The sequence below is a fragment of the Trichoderma gamsii genome (assembly GCF_001481775.2).
Source record: "Trichoderma gamsii strain T6085 chromosome Unknown Scaffold_7.2, whole genome shotgun sequence".
NCBI classification, from domain to species: domain Eukaryota; kingdom Fungi; phylum Ascomycota; class Sordariomycetes; order Hypocreales; family Hypocreaceae; genus Trichoderma; species Trichoderma gamsii.
This window is the reverse complement of record NW_020171344.1, coordinates 837905-863894: the sequence shown is the minus strand read 5'-3', so window position 1 is coordinate 863894 and position 25990 is coordinate 837905. Positions and strand designations below refer to the sequence as shown.

Below are 25990 nucleotides of genomic sequence, written 5' to 3'. Positions count from 1 at the left end.
GCAGCGGCGCCACCATCCGATGAAGTGATGTAAGTGGAGGCTGCCAATCGTTGCGTTTTCAGAGTCGTGTGGTCATGGCCAAAAGTCTATTTCCAGCTTCAAGACGTTATATATGAATCTTCATCCCACGGCTGCTGCGTTTCAGAAGCTCTTTAGTTCAATCCACCTCGCCTTCACATTCTAACCAGTCGAACAATTTCTCCCATCATGGCAGACCGGCCGCCGGAATTCACTGGGCAATTTCCCTCGTCTTTTGACGACGAGTATGTCTTGTCTTGTCCCATTGCTTGCTCCAGAGGTCCATGATGCGGCTCTAACGCAAAGCTACAGGGAGGCCTACAATGAGAAGCCTATGCATAAAATCAAGCGCAAGCTCAAGGAGGAGCCTCTTGTGCCTCTTGGTGAGACTCAAATCCCTTTCCTGCGCCCAGACCCAGACAGCTAACCACCGAGCAACAGGAATCGGTCTGACCGTCTTCGCCTTCGTCAATGCCTACCGCGCCCTCCGGAAAGGCGATTCCAGACAAGCAAACAAGATGTTCCGCGCCCGTATCGCCGCCCAGGGCTTCACCGTCGTCGCCATGGTCGCCGGAAGCATGTACTACAGCAAGGACCGTGAAAAGACCAAGGAGCTGCGCAAGCTCAAGGACGAGCGAGATGCGGAGGAGAAGCGCCAGAAATGGATCCGAGAGCTTGAAGCTCGTGACGAGGAAGACAAGGCCATGAGGGCGCTGATTCAAAAGAAACAATCCAATCTTGCGACAAGCCAGTCAGATTCGGCCTCCAGCGGAGAGGAGACGCAAGGCACCGGCGGGATCCTGGGCAAGATGGGGCTGTGGCCAAAGGGCGAGAAGGCTGCGGCGGAGGCCGCAAAGGCTGAAGCGGCTGTAGAACCTACATCGGAGAAGAAGTCGAGAAGAGAGAACCCAAAGAGCTCTCTTGGCGCGCTGAGTGAAATCTACGGTAAGAAAGACGATGAATCCAAGAAATAAATATAAACAGGCGAAACCGACCCAGCCAGATGGGTTACTAAACGACTGAAAAGCGCTGTACAAAATACGTTGTCAAAAAATTGTATGAGCATGTACGATAGGTAGTTCGAATCAAGGGCATTGACCATAAGCCGCTCCCTACTCTGAGGATAATCCCAATTGTTAACGAGGAAGCAGCTATAATGAGCTGCACCAGATACCATTCGCGGTAATCTATATAATGCCGATTGCTTCTATAACATACCCAAAATGATACCTATGTTATAATACTAATAACAACTGTGTTGTAACAAAGAGTGGTTCAAGGAGGCCTTCAGCAACGAGATGGGATTGGAATCCCGTCGTGCCATTGTTAACCCATTGAGCCACCGCTGCGATTTCCCCCTACTAGGCCAGCCATTTCCAGCAGAGCTCTATCTGCATCGATATCTCCCGTTCCTAGGTTAACTCTCCGGCGGGCTTCAGCTTCTCGCTCTTCCCAAGCCCATCGCTCTGCTTGCGCCTTGGCCTCATCGTCGCCACCACAGCCCCAGACCTCCAAGCTCTCAATGCGGAATCGATCTTGGAAGTCGTACTTTCTTATAATGCTAGTATGAAAAGCACCTCCTCTTGACTTGTAGTCATGGTTGAACACTCCAAACTCAAAGGATTCGTCAAATAGTAAAGAAACGGCCCCCAAGGCATGCAGGCCTTGTTTCCGATGTGACTGTGTTGGCTTGGGATGTGGACAGCCAAATGAGAGACAGGGTCGGTTTCCAGGAGGCTTTGTAAAAGTAACATAGTCCGTGTTGATGGTGCTGGCGGTAAAGACGTCGTGGATTGGTTCCAGTTGGAAGAGGACTGTTTCAGAATCGCCAAAGCACTCTCGATGGGTGTGCTTCCATGGCTCTCTGATGTAAGCTCCAAATGTCACTCGCTCGGATTTGCTGCCGTGGGGGACGCGTTTCGGTGGAAGCGAGGCAGCAAATGAAGCTTCCTGGCCACCATCGGGGGTATCTTCTAATCTTGTTCCGCTCACCAAAAGGATTGTTGGCGCTCTCCAGTTGAATATCTTTGACTCAAGGCTCCCCATGGAAAACCCGGCCTCATTGCCAGAATACAGCAATCTCACTCTTCGAAATAATGAAGACCCAGGGAGAAATAGTGAAAGCTGCGACAGCGTGTGTTCGTTTAGGATGTCGCCGGGGGTCGGTAATAAAGGCTGTGCTATCTTGCCAATATGCTGTGGCTCGCGGGGCTGATTGTCCTTGCGCTTCGAAAAATCGAGCTCCTTGGAGAAAAGGAAGTGCTCAAAGAGTCCATTGAATCCAGAAAAGAGATTGGGAAACAGGGCCGGGATGACTGTTTTGAATCGAGTATATCTAATACCTGGAGAGGTTTCAACATTAACAAAGGCAGCTAGGACACACTCTGCTGTGGCTCGGAGTAGCTCCAACTCTTGATCCGCGACTCGGGTGGAATATTGCGACAAGCTCTCCTGAGGATCCAGAGGGGCAGCTAATAGTAACAGCATTATCAGTTTCCGGAAGTTATCCGTTGGAATAATCGCTTCGTGAATAGTAGAGACGTCGCCTCGCTTGACCGCCTCGTTGACATTGAGCAACTCAAACGCCGTGAGAACTAGGTCATCATCATCCTCTTCGTCCTCGTCTTCATCGCCCAGGCCAGGCTGATCGACTGCAAACCCTTGGGATTGGGATTGAGCACTAGGTTGCTTCCTCGCGCTGTCAGAGGAGGGAGAATCCTGCTCATTGGTCTCAGCCTCCATCACTTTCCGGTCATAAACCGCTAAACTTTTGAAGAGAAGCTTTGTTCTGTCTGTTGACCCCTTGGCAAGGACGCGTTTATACCGTTCCGTCATGATGACAACGACCATTATCAGCTGCGCAAGCTCCAGTACCACCGGCGCCTCTTGCAGGAAGGGGAAAGCACCAAGATATGAAACCATGTGGAAAACTACAGGCGATGCTCCAAGAATGTCTGGGATCTCCAAGAAGCGAGCTATGGTGTCTTCCTTAAGGTACCGAATGTCTCCCTGCTGGTCCGCCAGGCTCTTGAACACATCCTTCAGCGAGTAATACTCAATCGACGTAAAGCACTTTTCTTTGAATCTGTATGCCTAACACGAAGGATTAGCGACACATGCTTATCGGGAATACTGGGCGTTGTGAGGCTCACGAGCTCGTGTGTCAGTTGCTCATGGGTTCGTCGAGCCCTGCGATCCTGGGAAGGAGCTTGGCCCATTGCGAAGTAGTGATAAGAATTAACAAATGCTCATTTATTTCAGTTTCAGCGCAGGGTATCACAAATACAGTAACAAGAATATTCAATTGGAGAAGGGAGAGAATAAGTATGCTAGAGCTACATTAAGTGAAAGGCTATTGGGCAAATAGAGTTGTTGAGACGATGGATCAATGATGGTTTTGAGTTTCCAGCCCACCCAAGGCTGCCTAGCCCCTTGGTATAAACGTCACCGTGAAGTGCTGAGTCAGCGAGAAATGTCCATCTACACACAGGTAAAAGAAGCATCAGGCTTGAGAACATAAGTAGGTACATATATTGCGTGAACTCAAAGACACTATTAGTACTTTCATTTAACTCTCTAACAATTTTCTCACCTAGTATGTCTATTCATTAGAGAGTGAGGCGCATACATTCTCGCATCCCACCATTTACGCAGGGCATAGTCTACTAGCAAATAGTGCACTGCCTCTTAAGCAAAATAACTTCGGCCCTCTGCAACTAGAACCAGCCACCCTACACAGGCGCCCAAACGCCTGGTACATCTTCCGTAGTATAGTGGTCAGTATGCAAGCTTGTCACGCTTGAGACCCGGGTTCAATTCCCGGCGGGAGAGATCCGCCACACCTCAGCAGAGGTGGTTCTATTTTTGCTCTTCAATTCTGCTGCATTTCAACTATTCTGGTCTTTTTGATCTTTTTCTTCCTTTAATTGATTTCATTTTCATGTCTCATCGTTAATAGTCGGTAAAGACTGCGTCGTGTAGCCTTGGAGCCCAATGCGCCTCATTTATTCAAAAGGAAAAAAAAAAAAAAAAAAAAAACATCCCATAAACCTAAAAGTAAAACAAGGGTTAAAAAGCCCAGCTGTGCAAAGTGTCCTGCAGCTGCCGTGTATTGAGACGTCCTAACAATAATATTCCATTTCATCCATTACCCAATACCATTACTCCAAACCCCTTAGTCCCGCTCCATGAAATGCACATCTCTGTGAAGCACGTAAGTAACAAAAAACCAGTTTTAGCCGTACAAAGCGTCGCCGACACTCTATGTCATCAAAACGAAAACAATCTCTAAGCATCTTTCGCCGTCACTGATTGAATGAGGCGCTTGTATTTGGCTTCGTTCTCCTCCTCTGGATCATGTGGTTTGAAAAACTTCAACTGTTTGGCAGGGTTAGCTGTCTTTGCCCACAGAACCGAAGGTTTCACCCCCACGGGCTGATCAGAGTCCGTCTCGACCTTGAGCGTAGCCCCGTTGGCCTTGGGCTCTTCAGGTGCCCCGTTTGCCTTTTCATCTTTAGAGACCCTTGGCAATTGCATTGCCAGGAGCACATATTCGGCTCGTGTCATGTTGTCCATCACGTCATCCATATAACGCCGTACCTCATCTTGAGGCGCCACTACTCGCATCAGATTCTCTAGATAGCGGCCAGTGCTTGTAGAAATGCGGATTGTGACGGGCTGATAGTAGTCCAGCTCGGGGTCTCCTCCATACTCGGACATGCTGCCCTTGCGCACGATGAGGAAGGACGCAACCACCTCCTGGCCGGATGGGGTGGGAAGATACTCCAGGATGCTGAATTTAGGAAACAAGTAACGATCCCCGTTTCCAAAATCAAACACCACGGCAGAAATATCGGGTTTCGGTGCAGGGGGAGGCCCCTTTGAACGTAGCGCTTGGGGATTTGCCTGCTGAGGCGTTGGGGGGTTCGAAGTCCTTGCTTGGCCATTGAGAGCATCGCCAGGCTGCTGCTTTGCAGAGACAGGGGTAGACAGCGTCTGCGGCGCAGGCTTTGCTTCTCTGTGAAGGCGGTCAAGAATTTCCTTGAGGTCGGTCGCATCCGTAAAACCAGGGGTGCCTCCCGCGATACGCCGAATCATGTCGTTAGTCTTGGGGTCTTCCAAGGCCGTCTTTACGAGCATTACCACGAGGGGGTCGCTCCTTGGCGGTGGTCTCAACTCGCTTGACCTCTGACGAGGGTTGGACGCTAGGACAATGTCAAGAATAGTCCGCACTTCGTCTGCAAAGTACTTGACGGTTCTTCCATCCACAAGCAGCCTGTCGGCCGAAGGACCCTGCTGTCCACCACTCCGACGATACTCGGCATTCAGTTGATCAATGATCTTCTGGAAACGATCAAGTTCTCCTTGCCTAGCCTGGCCCACGGCCACTCTTTTCATCAGGTCACGCAGCTCAGGGTCCCCCGAGGCCTTTTGCGCAAGCAGGGCAATGACCGGGTCGTTGGGAACAGGTTTTGCATTGGGTGGTCGTGGATTATTGGCCGGTATAATTAGCGGCGGAGGCGGAGGCGGCCTTGCCAACGGTGTGCGAGCTTGCTGCTGCTGTGCCGGCCCGGGATTCGCGGGCGGTTGAGGCGCCTGAGGTGGTCGAGCAAGGGGCAGCGGTGCAGCTGCCGGAGGAGGCTGTGGAGTTGCAGGAGGAGGCGCAGCGGGCTGTTGCGCAGAAAATGCTGGGCCTGGCGATGGTGACGTGGCTACATTGATCGTCGTGAGCGGCGATGGTGTCGGCTGAGGTGCTGAAACGCTCGGTGACGGTGGCGGTGGTCGTTGAGAAGGACTTGGAGCAGCACTCGGGGTAGCAGCAGGCTTTGGCGTGGTAGCTGCAATTGGAGTTTGGCTTGGTGTCGACGATCCAGGCCCAGGCGGGGGCGGCATAGAGCCATTTGGAGGGCCATACTGGAGAACTGGTCGGGCCAACGGTTGTGGTTGCGATTGAGCTTGTGTTTGAGTCACTGGCGGCGGTTTTGAAATCTGCTGCGGTGGTCGAGGTGGGGGAGCACGCTTGGCTTCCTTGACGACGAACATGGTGGCTTCGACTATATGAGGCTCAATAGTAATGGTAACTGAGCCGACTTTGGTCATGCTGTCCTTGGGAGGATTTTTTGGGTCCTCGTTAACGACACCCTTGCGCTTGTGAGGCTTGGTCCAAAACTTTTCAAAGAGTCCATCGTTGATCCATCGATATCGAGACCGAGAAAGAGATTCTGCGAGAACGCCGCTGGATTGAGATTGTCAGAGAAAGCAAGCACAATGGCAACTTGACGATTCGCCGTCGACATACCTTTCTAGAACGGATTGATAGTCTTTGGCAGACAGGTCGCCGGGCTGCGCGCTCTCTACGGTTGGCAGCGGCTTTCCTGGCTGGATCGAGGTCGGCAGCGGCGGCGGCGGCGGCGTTGGCTCTTTGACCACGACGGGCTCTGGCTCTGGAGGAGGAGGAGGAGGAGCTGGAGTGACGGATCGTTCCTGACGGGGCGTCAAATTCCGACGTTTGTTGGCGTTTTCAACGCGGGCCGAAGTCCTCGCGGGGAGCTTCCGCTTCCTCTCCATCGCGTCTCGAGGCGATTTACACGACTGCGACAGGCGAAGATTTGGCGGCGGGTCAGCATCATAGGAGCGCCATGCGAGGGTCCAGCAAGGGCGACGAGCAGAGGCCCAGCTACCGGCAGGACAATAGCAGGAGAGGGCAGAGGGCAGAGGGCAGAGGGCAGAGGGCTGTGACGATGCAGAGTGACGAGCAGCGATAAAATACTGGGCGATGTGCAGTCGGCTCTGGCTGGTCCAAATCCTGGAAGCTGCCGTTAATTGGCAACTACTAGGGGTGGATTGCGGTGCTGCAGAACCCGATGGCACAGTGGTAGCCCCTGCTGATTGGTCCGCTAAAGGGACGGGGCTGGCCGGCAGCGCCATGGGATTGGCGGAGGCTGACGCACCGTCCCCTCTCCACCGTCCGGGTTCACAGTGCTTGATGCACGCCCGTAACCCAACCAGGTACAAAGCGCTGCCGCGAGTGCTAGGGCTCTTCGGGCCTTGGAGCCGCCTCCAAAGCTCGACTGCATGCGAGAAGAGACGTGCGTGCGGTGCTTCTCTCCCAACGGCCAGCAGGACTGTCTGAGGAATAGCGGGCACTCAGACTCTATGCCCTGAACGGTATACGAGTATATCTAGTTTGGAAAGCATCCAACTTATGTTTACTTTGAGTCGTGCCTAGTAGGCATGAGAGCCTCTCGATGTACATACATGCGGCATACCTATAGTACACTAGCAACAGCCAAAAGGCAGATCCTGCTGAGCCTCAAGCCTTCAGCCGCCAGTGCCCAACGTCTTGTCCGGATGCACTAACCTTCAGCACGCACATCCACATCCACATCCACCCATAGGTAAGGTAGATACTTTGCACATACAATCTAGCTACATGTCTCAAGAGAGCGGCAAATAGCGGACATATCATGCTTATAGCCGTGTAACATCGCTTCTAGCCTCCATCTCTGCTGCGGGCGTGGACTAGGACGGGCGAAACAAGAAGCAAAGGAATGCGGAAAAAGAAGGGTGAAAAGAATAGGATAAAGATAGCATGATAATATCATCTCAAGGCGAAAAAAATGATGCACTGGGAATCAATCAGATCCATGAGATCCTTCAGCATGCTGCTAGTATCTTCTGTAAATGCTAAATACCGACGGAGAGTAGGGAATACATCCATGAAGAAAAGGGTGTCGAGCCTGCATATGACCAGGCTGTAAAGGCGATAGCGCCCACACCTTGATCAAACGTATACGGCCGCGTCAAGTTGGCATAGAATTGGCGGCATAGAATTGGCGGCATAGAATTGGCAGCAAAGAGAGGATGCGCCAAGAAGGATGCCGCGCTGCTTTGGGAGAGCACGTCTTGAATTGGCGCTGCCCATCTCCGGCAGAGTTTCCCGAAAAAAAATGTTTCTGTCATACGGTGGGATAGGGAATATATGCTCCTCATCCTCTCACTGAGGATTGGAACATATATGCGCTTTAACGACGGGGCATCTCGAGCAATGACGATGATCCGCTTACGAAATCCCCCACCCGCCTAACCTGCTTCAACTACTCGCCTAAGCGTACAGGCTTCCAGTCCCGTCCTTGGACCTCAAACGCAAGGGATGCACCATTGCGTACGATAAAGATGGGCATTCCCTTGCATCCGATTCTCCGAGCATCTCTTTGGGTGGCCGCCGCGCCCTTGGCCTTCTACGTCGCTCTTATAGGGCTAGGCGTGGTTCCGTTCTTCCAAAGACAGTAAGTTCTATTGCAGCATTATTCCCCAGTGCTGCAGCCGTGTCTTACATGCGCATAGCTTCCTGTATGCTCATACCATCAATTCGCTCTGGTGGTCAGATATCAATGACCCAGAGGGCTGGGGATTTGCCAGTTCGTATCCCCTCATGCGTCATTATGAGACGCTGTCGCCTCTAACATTCACGTCGTGTACCCCAACAGAAAACCAAGTGACTCCGTTTCAGCTACAGACTCCTGATGGAGAGACGATCTACGCTTGGCATATTATGCCGCTGCCTCTCTATCTGCAGCACGAAGCCGCAGTAGCAACTCAAAAGATTGGCCTCTGTAACAATTTCACGCAGACCGAATCGTTCCGCCTGCTGGCAAACGATCCAGAGGCGAGACTCATCATATCATGTAAATACATCTCCTCTCCAATTTTAATCGGTAAACACTTGAACTAATTTGAAATTACGCAGTTCACGGGGTAAGCTAAGCATGAAGCCCCATCTTCTTCCAGACTATGAAATTCAGCTCCTAAGTGTAGAATGCTGGACACATCGCCCAAAACGAGCGGCCAAACAGCTACCATGCCTTGACTGATACCTCGTCGTATCACGTTTTGGCCGTTGACTACCGCGGTTTCGGCCATTCTACGGGCATGCCCAACGAAACTGGCCTAATTCTAGATGCTGCCACCGTTGTCGACTGGGTTATCAACGTGGCAAATATTCCTCCAAGCAGAATCGTCTTGCTGGGCCATAGTCTTGGAACTGCAGTTGCTAGTGGTGTTGCCGAGCGGTATGCTCTCCAAGGAGTTGAGTTTGCAGGCATCGTGCTGGTCGCGGCATTTAGCGACTTGGCCACTATGCTGAGTGGCTATCGCTTCGGAGGCCTTGTGCCTGCTCTCGGGCCATTCGCGATGTGGCCGACTTTCCAGCGACTTCTCGAAAGGTACATTGTTGACAAATGGCACTCGGCTAACAGACTTGCAAACATTGTGCGCCACACCAGAGGCAGGCTAAGGATTAGCTTGGTGCATGCATACAATGATAATGATATCCCGTGGACTGAGGACAACAAGCTGTTCCACGCCGCCGCGAACGAGACGATTGGTATTCTTGATGACGATGAATTCAACTCTTGGAAAGAGTCAAATACGGTTCGGACCAGTGAAAAATCATTCGTCACCACATGGAAAACGGGCGAAAATATAGTCATTCGTCAAGAGTTGTTCCCTTGGGGCGGTAAGTCTTTCCATCTCTAAAACCATGCCTCTTCTCCTTCTTCTAAATATCTGTACATTAAGGTCATAACGAGATTTTGAGCTTTGCGCCTGTCAGCTTGGCAATTATACGGTCATTTGACCTGGAAGGCACAGCGTACGATTAATAGCATAGAACCTAATTCAAGAGGTCAAAAAGAAAAACTCTTTCTTCCGTGACCAAGTTGAATCCAGCATGAACAAGCGCAAAAAAGAAACGTCCGACGGAGACAGGATTCGAACCTGCGAGGCCGAAACCATATGATTTCTAGTCATACCCATTAACCACTCTGGCACTCCGCCTATTGGATGTTGAGTGTTGTGAAGCGGAGCACAATAGGAATATACGCCAAAATCACAAAGGGGAAGCGAAGAAAGAATTTTACATAGAATATGTGCGCAAAAAAAGAAACTTCCGACGGAGACAGGATTCGAACCTGCGAGGCCGAAACCATATGATTTCTAGTCATACCCATTAACCACTCTGGCACTCCGCCTAATTGGATGTTGAATGCTGTCGCGCTATCTTCTGCTATACAGGCCTAGCGGGATTAAAGCAAATAGCTGCATTCCCATTCGCTTTAGGGTAGGAAACTGTATTTATTGAGACTGCCTATATCTCAGTCCTATTTTTAGCTAACGGGGAAAGAGAAGGCCGGATGTAACTTTTTGGATGCAGCTCTTTAGGGCCGTGAAATATGTGGTAGTGCTCAATGAGCTCAAGTGCGAAGTAGTGATTGGCTGTTTGCCACGGTGTCTGTAATTTGCTACATCTTGTAAAAGAGTTGGCCAAGTATAGCTCTGCAGGTGAATCACAGATAGATATCAGCTGCCATTGTTTAATGGCATAAAAATGAAATAAATATATTGATAAAGAGTAATTGATAATGCTACATGTGATGTCATAAAAACGAGCAAAACTGAAAGATCCAAGTATGCCCCAGGCAGCAACGGCTGTCCGAAGCAACCACATGGCATCTTCCAGCTCTATCGCCAACCCCACCACAGGTCGCAACCACACACGGCCATTTGGTTCCTGAACCCCACCACAGCGCATTGCAACCTGCAAACGCACGCGACGCAAGGAACAGAGAACAAAGGCCACCACCGCACAAATGCCTGCCGAGGAATCCAAACCGGTCGACCAGGCCGTCAACGAGGTCGACGCCGAAATCAAGGCTAAGCAGGCCGCGGCCGAATCCGAGGGCGAGGAGGACGATGAAGAAGTAGCTGGTGACGCTTCTGCCGCCGGCGGGGCTTCAGCCTCGGCCAGCAAGAAGAAGAAGAAGTCCAAGAAGAAGAAGCTCAAGGAGGCGCTGACAGGCAAGCCTGACGACGCAGAGGCCGATCTGAAGAAGGCCATCGGTGGCCTCACGCCGCAGCAGCTGCAGGAGCTGTTGGCGCTCAACCCTGCGCTCGCGGGGGAGCTGGCTCAAGCTTCCGGCAGCGCAAACCCTTCGCCCGACCAGATCTCGGACCTGCTCAAGAAGATGAACCTGCAGGACATCATGACGGGCCTTGCGGCGGCCGGCAAGAACGTCAAGGACATGGCCTCGTACAAGTTCTGGCAGACGCAGCCGGTGCCCAGATTTGGCGAGGACGACAAGGTGGTTGAGGAGGGACCGCTAAGGATTCAGACGGTCGACGATGTCTCCAAGGAGCCTGCGGCATTGGTTGACGGTTTTGAGTGGGTGACAATGGATCTGAACAATGATGAAGAGATCAAGGAGATCTATGAGCTGCTCAACGGACACTACGTCGAGGATGATGAAGCCATGTTCCGATTCAACTACGGACCTGGCATTCTGAAATGGTGAGCCAGCATTATATCCCGTGTCCACTAAACTCAGAGCCATGTCGTTGCTAATCATGATTTTACGGACATCAGGGCCATGATGCCTCCTGGCTGGGCCAAGCACTACCACGTTGGTGTCCGCGCCACTCAGTCCCGCAAGCTCGTCGCCTTCATCTCCGCCATCCCCGTGCGCGTACGAGTCCGCAACAAGACCATCACGGCCTCCGAGGTCAACTTCCTCTGCGTCCACAAGAAGCTTCGCGGCAAGCGCCTCGCCCCCGTCCTCATCAAGGAGATCACCCGCATCAGCAACATGCATGAGATTTGGCAGGGCTTGTACACGGCCGGCATCGTCCTCCCCAAGCCCGTCAGCACATGCCGCTACTACCACCGCTCGCTCAACTGGCAGAAGCTGTACGAGTGCAGCTTTGTGCACCTGCCGCATGGAAGCAAGCCCCAGTATCAGATCCGCAAGTATGCGGTCCCGGATCACACCAGCACCAAGGGCCTGCGTGAGATGAAGACGACGGATATCGATGCCGTTCTCAAGCTGATGGACAAGTACATGTCCCGATTCGACATTGCCCCTGAGATGTCCAAGGAGGAGGCAACTCACTGGTTCACCCCCACCCCTCAGCCTGGTCAGGATCAGTACATTTGGTCTTATGTCGTCGAGGTACGAAGAATTTTTCTTTTCTCTCCAAATCTTTGTACTCAACTCTACTAACATTCGCTCCTCAGGATGACAACAAGAACATTACCGACTTCTTCTCCTTCTACTGCATCGAGTCATCCGCCATCAACAACCCCAAGCACGACATCATCCGCGTCGCCTACCTCTTCTACTACGCCACCGACGTGGCCTTCAAGGAGCCCTTTGACAAGTCCGCCCTCAAGGCCCGCCTCAACGACCTCGTCCACGACGCCCTCATCCTCGCCAAGCTCGCCAAGTTTGACGTCTTCAACGCCCTGTCTCTCATGGACAACGGCCTCTTCCTGGAGCAGCAAAAGTTTGGCGCCGGTGACGGCCAACTGCACTACTACCTCTTCAACTACAGGGCCAACCCCATAGCTGGAGGCGTGGACAAGAGAAACCAGCTGGATGATAATAATCTGAGTGGTGTCGGACTGGTTCTGCCTTAGAATGTGACGTTTGACGTATATAGATAGAGCATCTTATTTCTGTCTTTTTCTTTTCTAATGCGGAATGTCCGCTGGATGAAAGCGTTCGATGTTTGAACCAGAAAAGATACCTAGTGGCCAGTTCTGACGCAAATGAAGAATCCGAAATACAAATCTTGATACAAACATATATCCGCTCTCTTCTCTATATATCTCACTTTCTTTATGTTGTATATGTATACGTCTCCATCAGCTTATTACACGCAATGAATCTCTCCTCCAAAATGCCGTTGAACCACTCAGGCCTATCCATGCCAACCGCATGTCCAGCGTCCTCGACAATCATTCCCACGCCAGGCTGCATATGCTTGATCAGCTTCTCGCCATTCGCCACCGTAATCATCTTATCAGCCGTGCCATGCATGATGAAGATGCGATCCCTGCCAACATCACCTGCAATCTCCTTCAGCTGGCCCGGCGACTTCTTATGCCCCGCCGCCGCAATGAGCTGACACAAGAAGCCCTGCCGCGTGAACCAGTTGGTCTGCCGCCTCTTGAACAGCTCCTGCGCCTGGAACCGCTGGAAATTGCTATCAAAGGCGCGATACTCCCCATCAGGCGAGCCCGGCGCGGGGCCACATCGCGGCGTCGTCTTGGGCGAAGGCAGCGACGCGGCATCGTCCGGCGCAGCGAGCCATTCTTCACTAAAGAGCTGTCGACTCGTATCAATCAGGCCTTGCTCCTCCGACTTGGGAATGACAAACCCCAGGCGCTGCCATAATGCGTCGCTCCAGGACTTGGCCGGCCCGCTCTCGTACTGGGCCGTGGTGCTAATCAGACTGAGGGAACGCAGAGTCCCGGGGATGGTGTAGGCGACCTCCTGGGCAATCATGCCACCGAGGGAGATGCCGACGAGGTGGACGGAGCGCTCCTCCTTCCAGCCGATGAAGTCGAGCAGTTCGATCAAGTCGACGGCCATGGCGCCGGTGGTGTAGCGGGATAAGGGCTTGTCACTCTCGCCCATGCCGCGGTTGTCGAAGATGAGGACGGAATACTCGTCTCCGCGGTCGTGCCCGAAATATTTGGTTTGTCGCTGCCATGAGGTTTTCACGCCGGCCAAGCCCATGATGAGCTATGAGAATCCATGATATCATCAGTTAAAGAAACAAACAAACAACAACGGTATAATGTTGTTGAGGTTGAGAAAATCAGTGTGAAATCATACCGCAACACGATTTGGACCCTCTCCATGAATCTCATAAGCAATCTTGAGAGGACCTCCAGGCCGTCCTTTTCCGACATCACACTTGCCCTTCGAGTGAGGTTCCAGAGCCCATATCGTCGAGGGATAGGCCGGGTGCTTGAGTGTCTCCTCGGCAGATGGTGCTACAAACGCCCTGCGGAGTGAGAATTCCAGCATTTAGTTTAAAAATGAACAAGCCGACAAGAAAGAAAATGGAAGCAGTAAGCGAGACATGAGGCGCAGGCAACGAGACACAAAGAGGCAAGTATCGGATGAAGCTTAACGGCGAAAGAAGACAGCTGTTACACTGGCCCTTTGGGCAACACTCTGGTATGGATGATTCATTTTCAAAGGGGAATACTTACATGTTTGATACCTATTTGAAGCGCTCAAGCTACTTAAAAAAACAATCTGTGAATCTAGAATCACAAACCAGCTAGCTCTTTAGTTTTAGGCTGGCCGGCAGCTTCCAGATCGGCACTGCGTGGCAAATATGGCGCTTTGTAGGGTATTCTGCTTCTCAGGACAGTTCTATGCAAGGAGATATGGAATTTATAGTAAAAGCCTTGACGTATGTTGAAATCTTCAATTCTGGAGAAAGAGGTGATGCTAATGATGAATACGCGCCGACATCGTATTGATGGTTGAGGTTGGAAGTCGCAACTGCTGACATCATCATAACATGGATGACAGCGTAGCGTCCTTGGCTCTGAGCCTCACTGGGTGAACGTGCGCGACTACATCTGCCTCGGTGTCTCGTGATAACAGGTCGTCCATGTTTGAATGTATATATAATTTTACATCATTTTGACAAGGCATCTTTATCTCCTCATCTTTTTATCATCAATTGCAGCGATTTCCGATCCGCTATATGCCAATGGCTCTTTTCAGCCAACCATCCTACCACTTAACCACTATGTAGATAGAGCCCAGTTGCTTCTAAACCGAGAGAATACCTAACCTCCATCCCGAATGATTTTAGCTAATCAATTTATTTTTTAATCATCCTCACCTCTCGCCAGCCAGGCGACGGCGCTGGACCTCTCCCAAGGCCTTGTTTCCGCTCAAAAAGGCAGTGACGCCAACAACGCCAATCGCGGGGAGCGCCTGGAACAAGTTCCACTGTGTATAGTAGAGAAAGAAGACGCCCTCCATCGCAATGATTGAGCCGAAGAATACGGCGTGAGAGATGGGGGCATTTCCCAAAGCCTTCTGCGCATGATTAAAGTTTCCGCCAAGAGCAAACCACTATCGCAAATTAGCATATATATTCTTTTTTCGCCTATGATTCATATCCAGGGTGATGTCTTTCAACGTACGCCAATGAACAGTGCCGGCACGGTAGCCAAAACAGCAATTGAAAATACAAGCGAGATGATCACGGGAGGGTTCTTGGGGTCGGCTCGGAAGATGTGGTGGATCTCAGCAAGCTTGCCATATCGCAGCGGCTTCTCGGGGACTTCGACAGTGGCACCAGGGTCCCGCTTGACGTTGAAGTCAAAAACAGGAGTGACCGAGCCTTGGGAGGAGCCGAAAGATGCGATGATGAGGCTGGCGGAGAGAGGGCTGTCGGAGAGGAGCAGTTGACTGGGGAGATCTTTTTGTGACTGGCGTTTGGTGTTAGCTCTTACTCGTCAATCGTTTCTTGCACGGAGTCTTGGCATACAATCTCAACAGATCCCTTTCCAGATTCCTTTACGGCCAAGGGGAAAGGTGCCTCCAGTCCAGTTATTGACTCCTTCACAACGAGGAAAGCCTGGTGCGGTCGCTTCGCTTTGGAGCCATCTTTCGTTACCACCGTAACCTTGAGCTTGTCTTGGTGGCCCAAAGTGAGTGTGTTTCGGACACGAGCAGTGCCATCGAACCTGCAACCATCCCAATTGTTAGCAATGGCGCCTCAAATATCTCATTGAAGAAAAAGATAAAGGTTATAAGGGTTGGTCGAGTGACCAAGGGAAGCTCTTTCTTGGCATCCGAGGGAAAGCTCACTTCTCTACCGCATCATTGCCGCTCTTCGAGGCCACTTTGACAGTACCTTCGGCAAATGTCCACGAGGAAGCAGCAGAAGCAACGGAGGCGAGCGCCAAAACTGCAGAGGCTACAGAGAAACGCATGGTGGCAGACGACGGTTGGTGGACGAGGAAAGACGCTGCTCCAAGATGACAGCTTAGACAGCTTTGGTGCTAAAGGTTACGTGGTTGTAGTGCCGTCGAGGCGCAAGGTGGGGCGCTGTGATTGGCTAGTGGCCACATTGAACACACAGTGTATGCGACATAATGTACTGTATGATCTGCACTGTTCTGTCTTTGCAAGACAACATACCTGACAAATAGAAAGCTGGTGGGCAAGTAGAATTAGACAGTTACATTCGAGATCCGCTAGCAATTGATGATAATAATTGCAGTCTACGATCAAATTGATTAGTAAATACAAAGTGTATTTTCACTTCACTACCAGGTAGCTTCGCAATAATCTTGCCATCTAGCTATGGTCTAGCATAACATGAACGCTCAGTGACCAAATATCAGTTTTCTAAATTCTTCGTAATCTTCTCCCCCCCATGTAGTCATAACTCAGTCCTTTTACTCGGTTCAATCGTCGTTCCACTCGTCTTGCTCTTTGGCGGGTCCTTTGAGAAATGCCCAGACAAGTCCAACCACTCAGCCGTGAATGCCAGGACAAGCTTCGTCCAGTCATTGACGCTCGGCATATCAAGATGCTCGCCGTCATCCTGCATCGTATGCCACACGTCGGGGAACGGCGTGGGAATCAAGTGAAGAATATCAACGCCTCGTCTCAGAAATGGGATGTGGTCATCTTCAATGCCTCCATAGCCGAACTCGCTGGACTTTTTGTTTCCATCTGGAAGAAAGGGATGGGCGGGCTTGGACTCGAGAAGACCTAGATCACGCATGCGCTTCTCTAGCGATGCCATGTTCTTATACGCCCAGTGGGTGGTTGGAAAGTAAGAGGGTATACGGGGATTGGGCGACCCAAGGAGATCCAAAAGGACGAAGAGGCTGATGGCGTGTAGAGGGGTCCTGTAAGTAGACATGGTAGGATGGAACTCGGATTCCCAAGCCTGGGCCAGTGATCTGAGAAAGCAACAAACTGTCAGTGACAAACTATACTCATGAAAAAAAAAAGTAATGATAGTCCGTACCTTGCGCCATACAAAGAGTCCGTCTGCGTCCAGCGCACAAAGGCCTCCTCCCCATCTAGCAAGATAATCTGCACCCCGACATCCGTCTCGAAGTCGTCGTCCAGCCCATCATTCACCCCCGCCGCACTGCTCCATTTCGACTTGAGCGCCCCCTCAATGCTCCTCGCAATGTGCATCAGCATCGCGCACGGCGCTGCGCTGTCCGTCGCCCCAATGAAATCCTTGGGCTCCATCTTGCTATCGTAATGCGCCACCAGCGTCAGCCTGCCGACCTCGCCCTCGCGCGAACCGGGCGGATCGCGACGAAAAATCAGATTCGAAAAGGGAATGTCGTTCTTGCCGGTCGCCGGCGTCTTGGAGGTCGAGTTCTGCCAGAGCATTTCCCATTCTGGCAGGCTGCTCTTGAAGAAGTCGACAAAGTGTCGCTGTGTCTTGACTTGCCCTTCGGTGCCCGGCACTCGTGGTATGAGAATGGGAGCCAGGAGCCTCCCGTTATGAACGTCGAAATCGTTGCCCGGAGATGGCAGGTTTCGCAAGTCGTCGTCCGTCAGAGTCCCGATGCCGAGCGCTGCGCCGAAGAGGCCAACGAGAGGCACCACGAGAGATGCCCGCAAGACGTTGAAACGCATGTTCGGGATTGCGGTCTGCGGCACTCTCCCCGGTAAAAAAAAACTGAAAACAGAAAGAAAAAGGAAAAAAAGAACAGGCAATGCCGGGCAAAGATTGTGTTTAGGATTAAGTTGTCACTGCGTAGCGCCGCGGCATCGTTATAGTTCATCTGTTATCTACCAAGGCTCTAGGCGTTATCTTAGCATCAGCTAGAGTGGGCGTCGTGGCCACTTGCGGCGCTACGGGAGCCAACCCCGCTAAACCGCATTTTGCGGAGTCCCCTAAGACCCTGTTCCTGTTCCTGGCAGACAATGCATTGGGCGCCCGTTAGTCCTCAAGTGGCTTGGAAAGTCTGGAATTGTCTTTTATTCAGGCAGTGATATTGCAGATTCTATGATATGAGATAGGTGATTCATGTGCATTTCAGGCGAGCCCAATGCCTCTCGGGAGTCTTGTATAAATTTCTTAAATATTATTAGACATAATGGTGACTGTTAAGCATGACGTTGAATCTATAGAGTCCCGATATTAATAGGAGTAGAAAGAGAAAAAATTGAAGGGGGAAAATAGTACAAATCATTTCATCCTTGTAGCCCAGTGTTAACAAAGGCTGGACCATGATTCATAACAGAAGCGCAAAAGCACCAATCCAACGCCGGTCTGCCATGCGTGCCATAGTATCAGGTCGCTCATATACAAGCTGCACTTCCCCTTCTCCGTTGTGTTTCTTTATAGTCGCCCCAAACCATATCTTCTAGGTGGTTGAAATCTTGTCCAATCGTCCGTTTTTATTTGCTTGCTGGGTGTTGAAATCCTATCCCGCATCAACATCTCTAACTTGGTTTCATGAGGGCATTATCTGTGTTCAGGGAATAAAAATCGAAAAATACAGAAAACAGAAAATGAGGAAAGAAAAGAAAAGAAAAGAAAAGAAGAAAGAGCCTATAGTCTCAAAAGGCAAAAGTCAATGATTATCGTCTTTCAGTGCAGCTTGGTGGCGGCTCTGGCGGCCAGCTTGTTGGCCAACTGCTTCTCCTTTGGAATAGTGAGAGCGTTGATGCCCAAGAAGTCGCAGATGCTGGTGATCACCAGGTAGGCCCAGCGGAAATAGACCACCACCGCGAAGAAGAAGTATCCCCACATGTAGAATAACTCCAGTTGAGGGGTAATCTGGGGGAAGCCAATTCGAGGAAGGTTTCCGAGAACGGCACCTCCTACCAGCGGAGTCAACATGACAGTCCAGTACGGGAATGGTTGACGAGTCAAGTGTGCGAGGATGATTTTGGTGGTCAATCGTCCAAAAACGAGGGACATTGTGCAGCAAAAGAGAACGAGGTGGTTGTCCTTCATGAGGGAGCTGTAAGGAGAAAAGACCCAGGCGCCGGTGCAGACGGTGAAAACGGCCATTGGAATCCACTCGAGGAACACGGGAAGAACAGGGAGGTTCTTCGCCTGGCGCGCACGGGCTACGTTTAAGACGCAAAAGGGGATGTGAGTGGTGAACAGCAGGAAGATGATCATGCCGACCCAGATATCCCGGAAAGAGACGTCTCCGATGAGATGGGCCACTCCCTCCAAGTGGTCGCCCCAGATATGTGCTAGTGGCTTCGTGAAAACTTCGGGTCCGTAAATTCCGGAGACGATCATGATGCCGCAGGCAATAAGGAGGCCTTCCGTTGGGCCGTTGATGACGCCAAGGTAGAGCGTATGTGTGTGGTAAGTCTCCCACGTTGAGAAGAACATGGGAAGACACGGAATAAGAGCTGTGAAGACTCCAGAGGGCGAGGTGCCCAGTCCCATAGCGGCCGTCTCAAGTAAACTCGCGAGAGTGCAGTTAAGCGAATCGATGCCATGGTCGAAGAGCTCGCCCAAACCGCTCGAGGTGCCGGTCCTTCTCGCCTGCTTTCCGTCGACGTTATCCATCGTCTGGTACATGAAAAGGCCAAACGCAAAACTAAAGTACAGCCATGACGGTCCCTGCACGATTTCTCCCAGTTAGCAAAGCCGCCTGTAGTTGCGCACAGGCACGGTGGAATGTTGGTGACGTACTGGTCCCACTAGATCAGGCATATAGATGACCACCAAGGCGACGTTGAAGAGAATGAAGAAGAACCCCAGAAGGGTGACCATGTTCGGCGCAATCCATAGCGGTAATACTTCGACGAAGGCATTCCACTGCAACGCATTGATTGTTAGCTACCGTTTTGCATCAAATTCCTTATTTCGTTTTTTGGCTGGTGTCGATCGCGCGGAGGGGCAAGGACATGTAGGGGGCGAACCGCAACGTCATGCGGTTATTGGGGGGGAGAATAATCGGTGAGCCGTACCCAAGGACCAAGAATGTATTTCGACACTGGTGATTTATCGACGCTCGAGTATTTGTACGACTTCAAATGGATCAGAGCATCGTCCGAGATGCACTCTGCCACAGCCTGTTCTGCTCCGCCAACCTTGTTAGCTGCCACCTCCACCAAAAAAAAGGAACGATTCCTCCCGACTGTCAATTGTCGATAGCGCCGGAAACGGCCAGCCACCAGCCGCCATTCAAAGAACAAGTCGCCATATGAACTTTCGAGCGCAAGGCATGTTAATATCTTTACTTACTTGTGTTAGGGGCCATGCTGCTACCACCTCGCGTTGAGGTAATATCGCCCTGATGCAATGGCAGCGTGTTGACTGTAGACATCGTAGAGGGGGGGAGCCGGGGGCTCGGATAGTGGGAGGCAGGAGGATCTTTTTAAAAAAGACACACAGGGGAGCTTTCCGCTGCTCTAGGTTTGTTTCTGCGGCAGAACTAGTAGGTTACTCCTTGCTCCCGTGCGTCTGGAGGCTGCGCAAACTTCAGAGTTTTTGGTCGGCCAAGTGACCAAGAGTGTGGTTTCGTTGGGAGGCGTGCATGAAAACCTGCGATTTGTGGTCCTGACCCCGGTAAAAGCGCCTCGGAAAATCTGCCCGTGGGCCTCTAAATCCCCTGAGCTGGAACCGCTACAGCCCCCAAAAGGGCTCCAAGAGCGCCAAAGAGCTTCTATGGCCCCGAGCACCCACGACCTTAGTGGAGGATCATTGACGCGGCCCCCGCTCTGGTAATCTAAAACGACCGTCACCAGCACGTGAAAGCGGAATTCGTTGAGGCGCCAAGCAGCAAACGACGGTTTACTGGTCCCGTAGGCAAATCTCCTTGTAGGTCTACATCTTAGCTTGGTATAGGTACCTGCTAGGCCACTGACTCTAGCAGATTATTGAGAGTCCAAATGTTACTGTACGTTTTCCGTCGTGTATTGGCATTAGCGTGATGTTGGCACACTGATCGCAGAGCTGGTAGATTGAGAGCCTCCTCCCTGCAGCCGTCATATGCACGATCATCGTCATGTGCATGGTTTTGCAGCTGAGAAAGTAAGGTTGTGATTGGCCTTGAAGAGACAAAAACACACAAAAACCAGCTCTGGATCCAATCTTTTGCTGGCGCCGATGGCGGCCGCCTATAGAAAGGGTCGCGTGAGCTTTGAAGCGTCATGTGTTGTATACGCCGGGATAAGGAGACATTTTTTTTTGCTGATCAACCTTGATAGGCTAAATGGCACTTCCCAGCCAAAGCTCCAGAACTCACACTTTAATCCTAACCAGCGGCGACAAGTTTTCTTCTTTTTCGCTCAGCGAAAGGCAGACCAGCTTGCCACGAAGAGATTGCAAAGTGGGTAAAAAAAAAAGATAGATAGAAAAAGAAAAAAAGGTTGGGCAAGCTCGGTGAGTATTGCAATAATCTCAAATTTGTCGTATCAAAACGTGCATTCGGTAGTAGTATTAAGTAGTGATTCCCATAACAGACTTTCCCCAAGTACGCATAACGCTATTCAAATGTTCAGACGCACGCTCCAATAAACAAGCAACCAAGCAGATATTATGCGCGATCCCACAAGAGCAGTCTATTGCTTGCTCGAATCGCATTGTTCCCTTCCCATGAATATACACATTACAGCATGGCAAAACCAACAAACATGCTTCCAAACAGAGCCGCCAGTCCATACACTCTTGGAATTTCAACAGCGGGAGCTGCCATCGACTTGCCCTTGCCGCCACCGGTAGTACCAGGTACATTGGTGAAGATGGTGTCGGCGCCCGTGGTGGAAGCGGAGGGAGTAGCGTCAGGAACAGAGGAAGAGGCTGTTGAAGTCGTGTTGTATCGCTTAGGATCAGTGGCACCGCAAGGGTGGTCCACGGCGCAGTTAGTCGCGCATGTGCTGTCGGTTCCACAGGCATTTCTGCACTGTACAACAAACTCCTGGCAAATGAAGTACGGCAGTGTCAATGAGTATTCAGTGATGTTAGGCTGCTGGTTATTTCCACACAGACAGCCATATTGTAAAGTGTCCTACTTGGCCGTTAGTAATGTTATATCGAGCCAATGGGACCATAGCTGGAGACACATACGGGATCACATGTGTTCGTAAGTGTCTTCTTGGTTGTAATTTGTGAACAGATAAGCGGGCACGACGAGGTTTCGTAGTTGCACCATGAGACTGCTCCGTCATTAGCATCAACTGGCTGCATTTCATCTGCTGGCAATGATCTCACCTCTCGTGGCCTTGGGTACGCTGTCCGGGTCGATTGACTCCTGAGCCTGGGCTACGGCGGCAAAGGCCGTCGTGGCTGCCAGAAAAACTGATCTGAAGGACACCATGGTGGCTGATGATACAAGCGACGATGACGGATCGAGACGTTCGCGTTGAAGAGATGAGTGATACTGTAAGCTCTGGCACCGAGTCGATATTAGTGATGCAATGTTAAGACAAAATTGCGTTGGTGGATAGGTAGCAGAGAGAAGAGTCAAGAGAGCAAGACGACAAGAGTCAAGGTGGACGAGAGGCAAAGGTGACAAGGAGCCACCTGACAAGGACGATTTTGTGCAACTCACAATTATATAAACAGCAGCTGCACCGGGGATTGCAATTGCAAGAGCGAGACACGGCAAACGAAGGCAAGCAGCGAAGAAGCTCAGCGAACGACTCGTTAACGACAGAGATGGCAGCGGCGGCGAGAGAAAGGAGAGGATCGAAGGAGGCACGTTCGAGGAGGAAAAGCACTTTTATCAGCAGCGGCAACGGGGCCCCGGCACGGAATCTCTCCAGAAAAGCCAAGACCCGGCCATTGACCAGGGCGGGCCCTTGGATGAGCTCGCCTCCTGGTCTCGCCTCCCACCCCAGCTCGAGCTCTGCCTTTCTCTATCAAGCACACGGACGCACCAACTGCGCAGCTTCAGTATGCGGCCTAGCTCCATTTCGTGTTCCCCGCCACAGCGAACACACAGCCGGGGCCGCTGGAGTCTCACACATTGGCTTCTGGCCAGAGGAGCGTGCAAACGGCCAGTTGCGCTGCGGAGGGCAGCGGCGTGGAGAGCTACTGGCATCAATAACACAGGACGCTGCTACATACGATGCGACATACTTCGAGCCAAAGCTACTATCGCGCAGCTACTGCACATCCGCACTTAGTTTTGGGGGACGTTTGACCCTGGTCGGCCTAGTGGCCAGGCGATATTGAGGCCCCCACCATCTACAGCGAATGCTCCGTATTGGTACCTGGCCTCGATGCTGACTGCCTGGGCCGTTCTTTGCCTGTGCTAGGCGGTGCATGTACGAGGCACATCCGCCCACGAAGCGGTAATCCGATGTCCGCTAGCGCACGGTAGCACTGCTGGTAGCGCGTCGTCGCCAGCTAGTGGAAAGATCCGAGCTTGCAGTGGCGCTTCCCCCCTTTTACAGCATATGAGATGTTGGGCGAGTCGGGAAATGAGGCGTCTCTCTCTCTCTCCAGATCAATTACACCTCCAATGTTGCCAACAACACTTGCAGCAAAACGCCAGCCTCTGCCTCCACCAAGCAGTGCAGTCGCTGTCTATCGCTGGCATACTGTATCTTACCGCTGATCTTCAATGCCCAAGCGAACATCTTCCGTGTCTGCTGCTTCTGGAGCCTGCTAGGCGGGCCTTTTCGTCAAGCCGGGTCGCAGAGTCCCATGGATCCAGAAATTACGAGCCTACGAAAACGCACTAGGACGTCGAAAGCAGTCGAGCTTCCATTGAGCTAGGATTCTCCGCTTGACGATAATCCCAAGGGCCACCCATACATACTTCCATTCGCATTATCCTTTTTTGTGCCGCGTCTGCGCTTCGTATTCTGATATGCATGCAAATGGAGCCGGGAGCTATAATCGCACTTATGCAGACACTTGCGTCCAGTAGACGGCTATTGTTCCTCCATCGACAGGTGAAATGCTCCGTGCTCTCCGCACACTGATATCAAGATCCAGCAGGAATGCGTGGTTTCTGGCTGGACTGAAAGTCACATTCGTGGGGAGATCCACTTGAGCAACGGGGCTTCCATTATCATACTTGTGCAGCAACGCTACTTTTTCAAATCCAATGTTCTGCTAGCGATGCGAGGGAGGAGAAGAATGCATACCAGGCTCCCGTATACGATTCATGCTACCTGGTAGGTATCCTGAAAATTTTCCCTTGGCTCTGGCCCTGACGGGGCCCGTGTCCTCACGTTGAACGGAGTCTCCTTCGGAGTCGACGAACGACAAGGGCAAATTCATGACCTGTCAGACATGCATCCCAGTACGGGCTCCATTCCTTCTCCCTATTTGGGGAGGTTGCTATACGCTGGTCGGCAATAATTCTGGAGACATGCCACGGCTACGTAGCATGAGTCTGACCCTCGGACCACCATACGAGTGGCATTATGGAGAATTTGCCCAGCATCCCCAGCATCGCGAGATCAAGGCTGAAGTGCAAATATGCTTAGATGCATCGGATGCGATTCTATCGTGCCGTTCTCCGTACAGAGGGAAAGAAATAGGAAAGCAGCGATTCCCAGCTCGAGCACGCAGAAAGCTTGGCTCGCAGATCTCGAAATCTGGGGCAGAGCGATATTGGGGCGGAGGAGGAGTGGCGATTCGCGAATGAGAAGCCAAGGGGAGGTTGTGAGTGCGATATCGCCGAAACGGCCCCCCGTTTATAACCGTTTTGGTGTGGGGATGGTGCTAATGTACAGCTTTACGGACTACGCCCGCGTAGTATGAGCATCAGGCGGCGATCAGTCCAGAGCAAAAGTACTTGATTCTGCAACAGTAATATCATTAGGCAAAATGCCCGTAATGCTACCGATGACTCTTCCGTTACGTCCTGCATTCGTTCGTATACCAAAGTGCGCTGGTCAGAGCCAAGATGCTTGGCTGATGAATGAATACGGATTACGGAGTGATTTATTATCGAAATGCTCACTCTGAGGGACAATGAACAGTCAAGTATTCGCCGTAAACGGTCGTCCGATAAATCGGACGTTTTGCTCATGCCTACTCCGTAAACACGGACTGGGAAATTCGGGATCGTCATGTGTTATGCATGTCTCGCAAAATGGCGAGACAATGGCAATACTAAACGACAGCTTGCGAGACAGGCGGATATGTGTACTCTACTTGCAGTAGGCATGCAGCCAAGACATCAAAATCCCCAATTCTAAAGACGCAAACTTTTCCCATTGACAGCATGGCCGATGTGCAAGTAACACAGTCATCTCGGACATGATCAGCACACTCGGGGCGTCAGAATGAGCAGCTTTCCACTCTGTGCTACTTACAGCCCAATGTTTACCCGTTTACAGAATGCCGAGCCTTGTCTCTCTTCCCGATTTTTCCAAATTGATTGCTGAGAGGGGAGAGCATTGAGATCATATTAGCATCGCTCCCTCCGGTAACCCCGAACGACGCTGCGTCGGGAGAGAAAAGGGGTAGCCATCAACGGTGATCGCCACGAATGGCCGCGCCGAGCGGGAATGGCCATATCTACCTACATATGTGGTTTGTGGTGATTATCAGGATTGATGGCATTGCAAAAATCAAATCCCCCTCTTCTCTGGTTTAGCTAAGGGATGTATGTACACTGCGTATGGAGCAGTCACTGTTTCTCGGTGAGACACTGATGCTAGCGGTATCACAATTCAATATTTCAATATATCTACATGTGCTCACAGGAACCTCTATATGCGTACAGTTTCTCAGACACGCCTTTGAATGTGCTACTGCCTCATGAAAGGACTTTTCACAGCAAATTTTCCAGCTTGATGTAATACCGAGCTCCGTTCTCTCATTACGGAACCGAGATGCTGGCTGATATAAGCTTTACCGGCAATAGGCAGATAAGCACGCTGTACAATTGGGAGCTGTAGCCCATATCAATAGAGGGATAAAACCGTATTCGAGTACATGTATCAATTTCGCTCTCTGCAACTACTACCTACCTTACCTTATACCTAGCAGCTGTACATTGAATCATGTGTCATTCTCTACTGTCAGGAGCTCACTTCTACGACACAACCTGCTGACGGTATACACTGTTAGATGCATGTTTCTTTCTCCCACCTCTGCATAGGATCCCGCTGAAATCCAACACCGTGAAACATACATGTATTCTCCCCAGCCGTCTTCTATTAAGCTCTTCAGCTAGAAT

The 25990-nt window shown here is 51.3% G+C and overlaps 8 protein-coding genes across 8 annotated transcripts; 3 read left to right on the top strand and 5 right to left on the bottom strand.

Moving 5' to 3' along the window:
* Positions 1–207: 207 nt before the first annotated feature.
* On the top strand, positions 208–992 carry TGAM01_v202916 (altered inheritance-mitochondria protein 31, mitochondrial; the record flags this gene model as incomplete). Its single annotated transcript, XM_018810431.1, has 3 exons — positions 208–263; positions 331–401; positions 460–992. The coding sequence occupies 3 exons, from the start codon at positions 208–210 to the stop codon at positions 990–992; spliced, it is 660 nt and encodes a 219-aa protein (XP_018656370.1).
* A 352-nt stretch (positions 993–1344) lies between these two features.
* Positions 1345–3236, bottom strand: TGAM01_v202915 (hypothetical protein; the record flags this gene model as incomplete). Its single annotated transcript, XM_018810430.1, has 2 exons — positions 1345–3111; positions 3171–3236. The coding sequence occupies 2 exons, from the start codon at positions 3234–3236 to the stop codon at positions 1345–1347; spliced, it is 1833 nt and encodes a 610-aa protein (XP_018656369.1).
* A 1069-nt stretch (positions 3237–4305) lies between these two features.
* On the bottom strand, positions 4306–6945 carry TGAM01_v202914 (hypothetical protein; the record flags this gene model as incomplete). The annotated part of the gene is made up of 2 exons (XM_018810429.1): positions 4306–6253; positions 6317–6945. The coding sequence occupies 2 exons, from the start codon at positions 6943–6945 to the stop codon at positions 4306–4308; spliced, it is 2577 nt and encodes an 858-aa protein (XP_018656368.1).
* Positions 6946–8193: 1248 nt separating this feature from the next.
* On the top strand, positions 8194–9680 carry TGAM01_v202913 (hypothetical protein; the record flags this gene model as incomplete). The annotated part of the gene is made up of 5 exons (XM_024549088.1): positions 8194–8306; positions 8365–8705; positions 8768–8775; positions 8836–9535; positions 9598–9680. The coding sequence occupies 5 exons, from the start codon at positions 8194–8196 to the stop codon at positions 9678–9680; spliced, it is 1245 nt and encodes a 414-aa protein (XP_024406203.1).
* A 987-nt stretch (positions 9681–10667) lies between these two features.
* Positions 10668–12490, top strand: TGAM01_v202912 (glycylpeptide N-tetradecanoyltransferase; the record flags this gene model as incomplete). Its single annotated transcript, XM_018810427.1, has 3 exons — positions 10668–11365; positions 11441–12023; positions 12089–12490. The coding sequence occupies 3 exons, from the start codon at positions 10668–10670 to the stop codon at positions 12488–12490; spliced, it is 1683 nt and encodes a 560-aa protein (XP_018656366.1).
* A 2230-nt stretch (positions 12491–14720) lies between these two features.
* On the bottom strand, positions 14721–15826 carry TGAM01_v202911 (oligosaccharyltransferase subunit ribophorin II; the record flags this gene model as incomplete). The annotated part of the gene is made up of 4 exons (XM_018810425.1): positions 14721–14960; positions 15032–15319; positions 15379–15577; positions 15702–15826. The coding sequence occupies 4 exons, from the start codon at positions 15824–15826 to the stop codon at positions 14721–14723; spliced, it is 852 nt and encodes a 283-aa protein (XP_018656364.1).
* Positions 15827–16278: 452 nt separating this feature from the next.
* TGAM01_v202910 (hypothetical protein) lies at positions 16279–17504 on the bottom strand (the record flags this gene model as incomplete). The annotated part of the gene is made up of 2 exons (XM_018810424.1): positions 16279–16807; positions 16876–17504. 2 exons carry the CDS (start codon positions 17502–17504, stop codon positions 16279–16281), a joined length of 1158 nt encoding a protein of 385 aa, XP_018656363.1.
* Positions 17505–18465: 961 nt separating this feature from the next.
* Positions 18466–22162, bottom strand: TGAM01_v202909 (CDP-alcohol phosphatidyltransferase; the record flags this gene model as incomplete). Its single annotated transcript, XM_024549087.1, has 5 exons — positions 18466–19461; positions 19534–19659; positions 21476–21853; positions 21913–22001; positions 22057–22162. The coding sequence occupies 5 exons, from the start codon at positions 22160–22162 to the stop codon at positions 18466–18468; spliced, it is 1695 nt and encodes a 564-aa protein (XP_024406202.1).
* Between the last annotated feature and the right edge of the window lie 3828 nt (positions 22163–25990).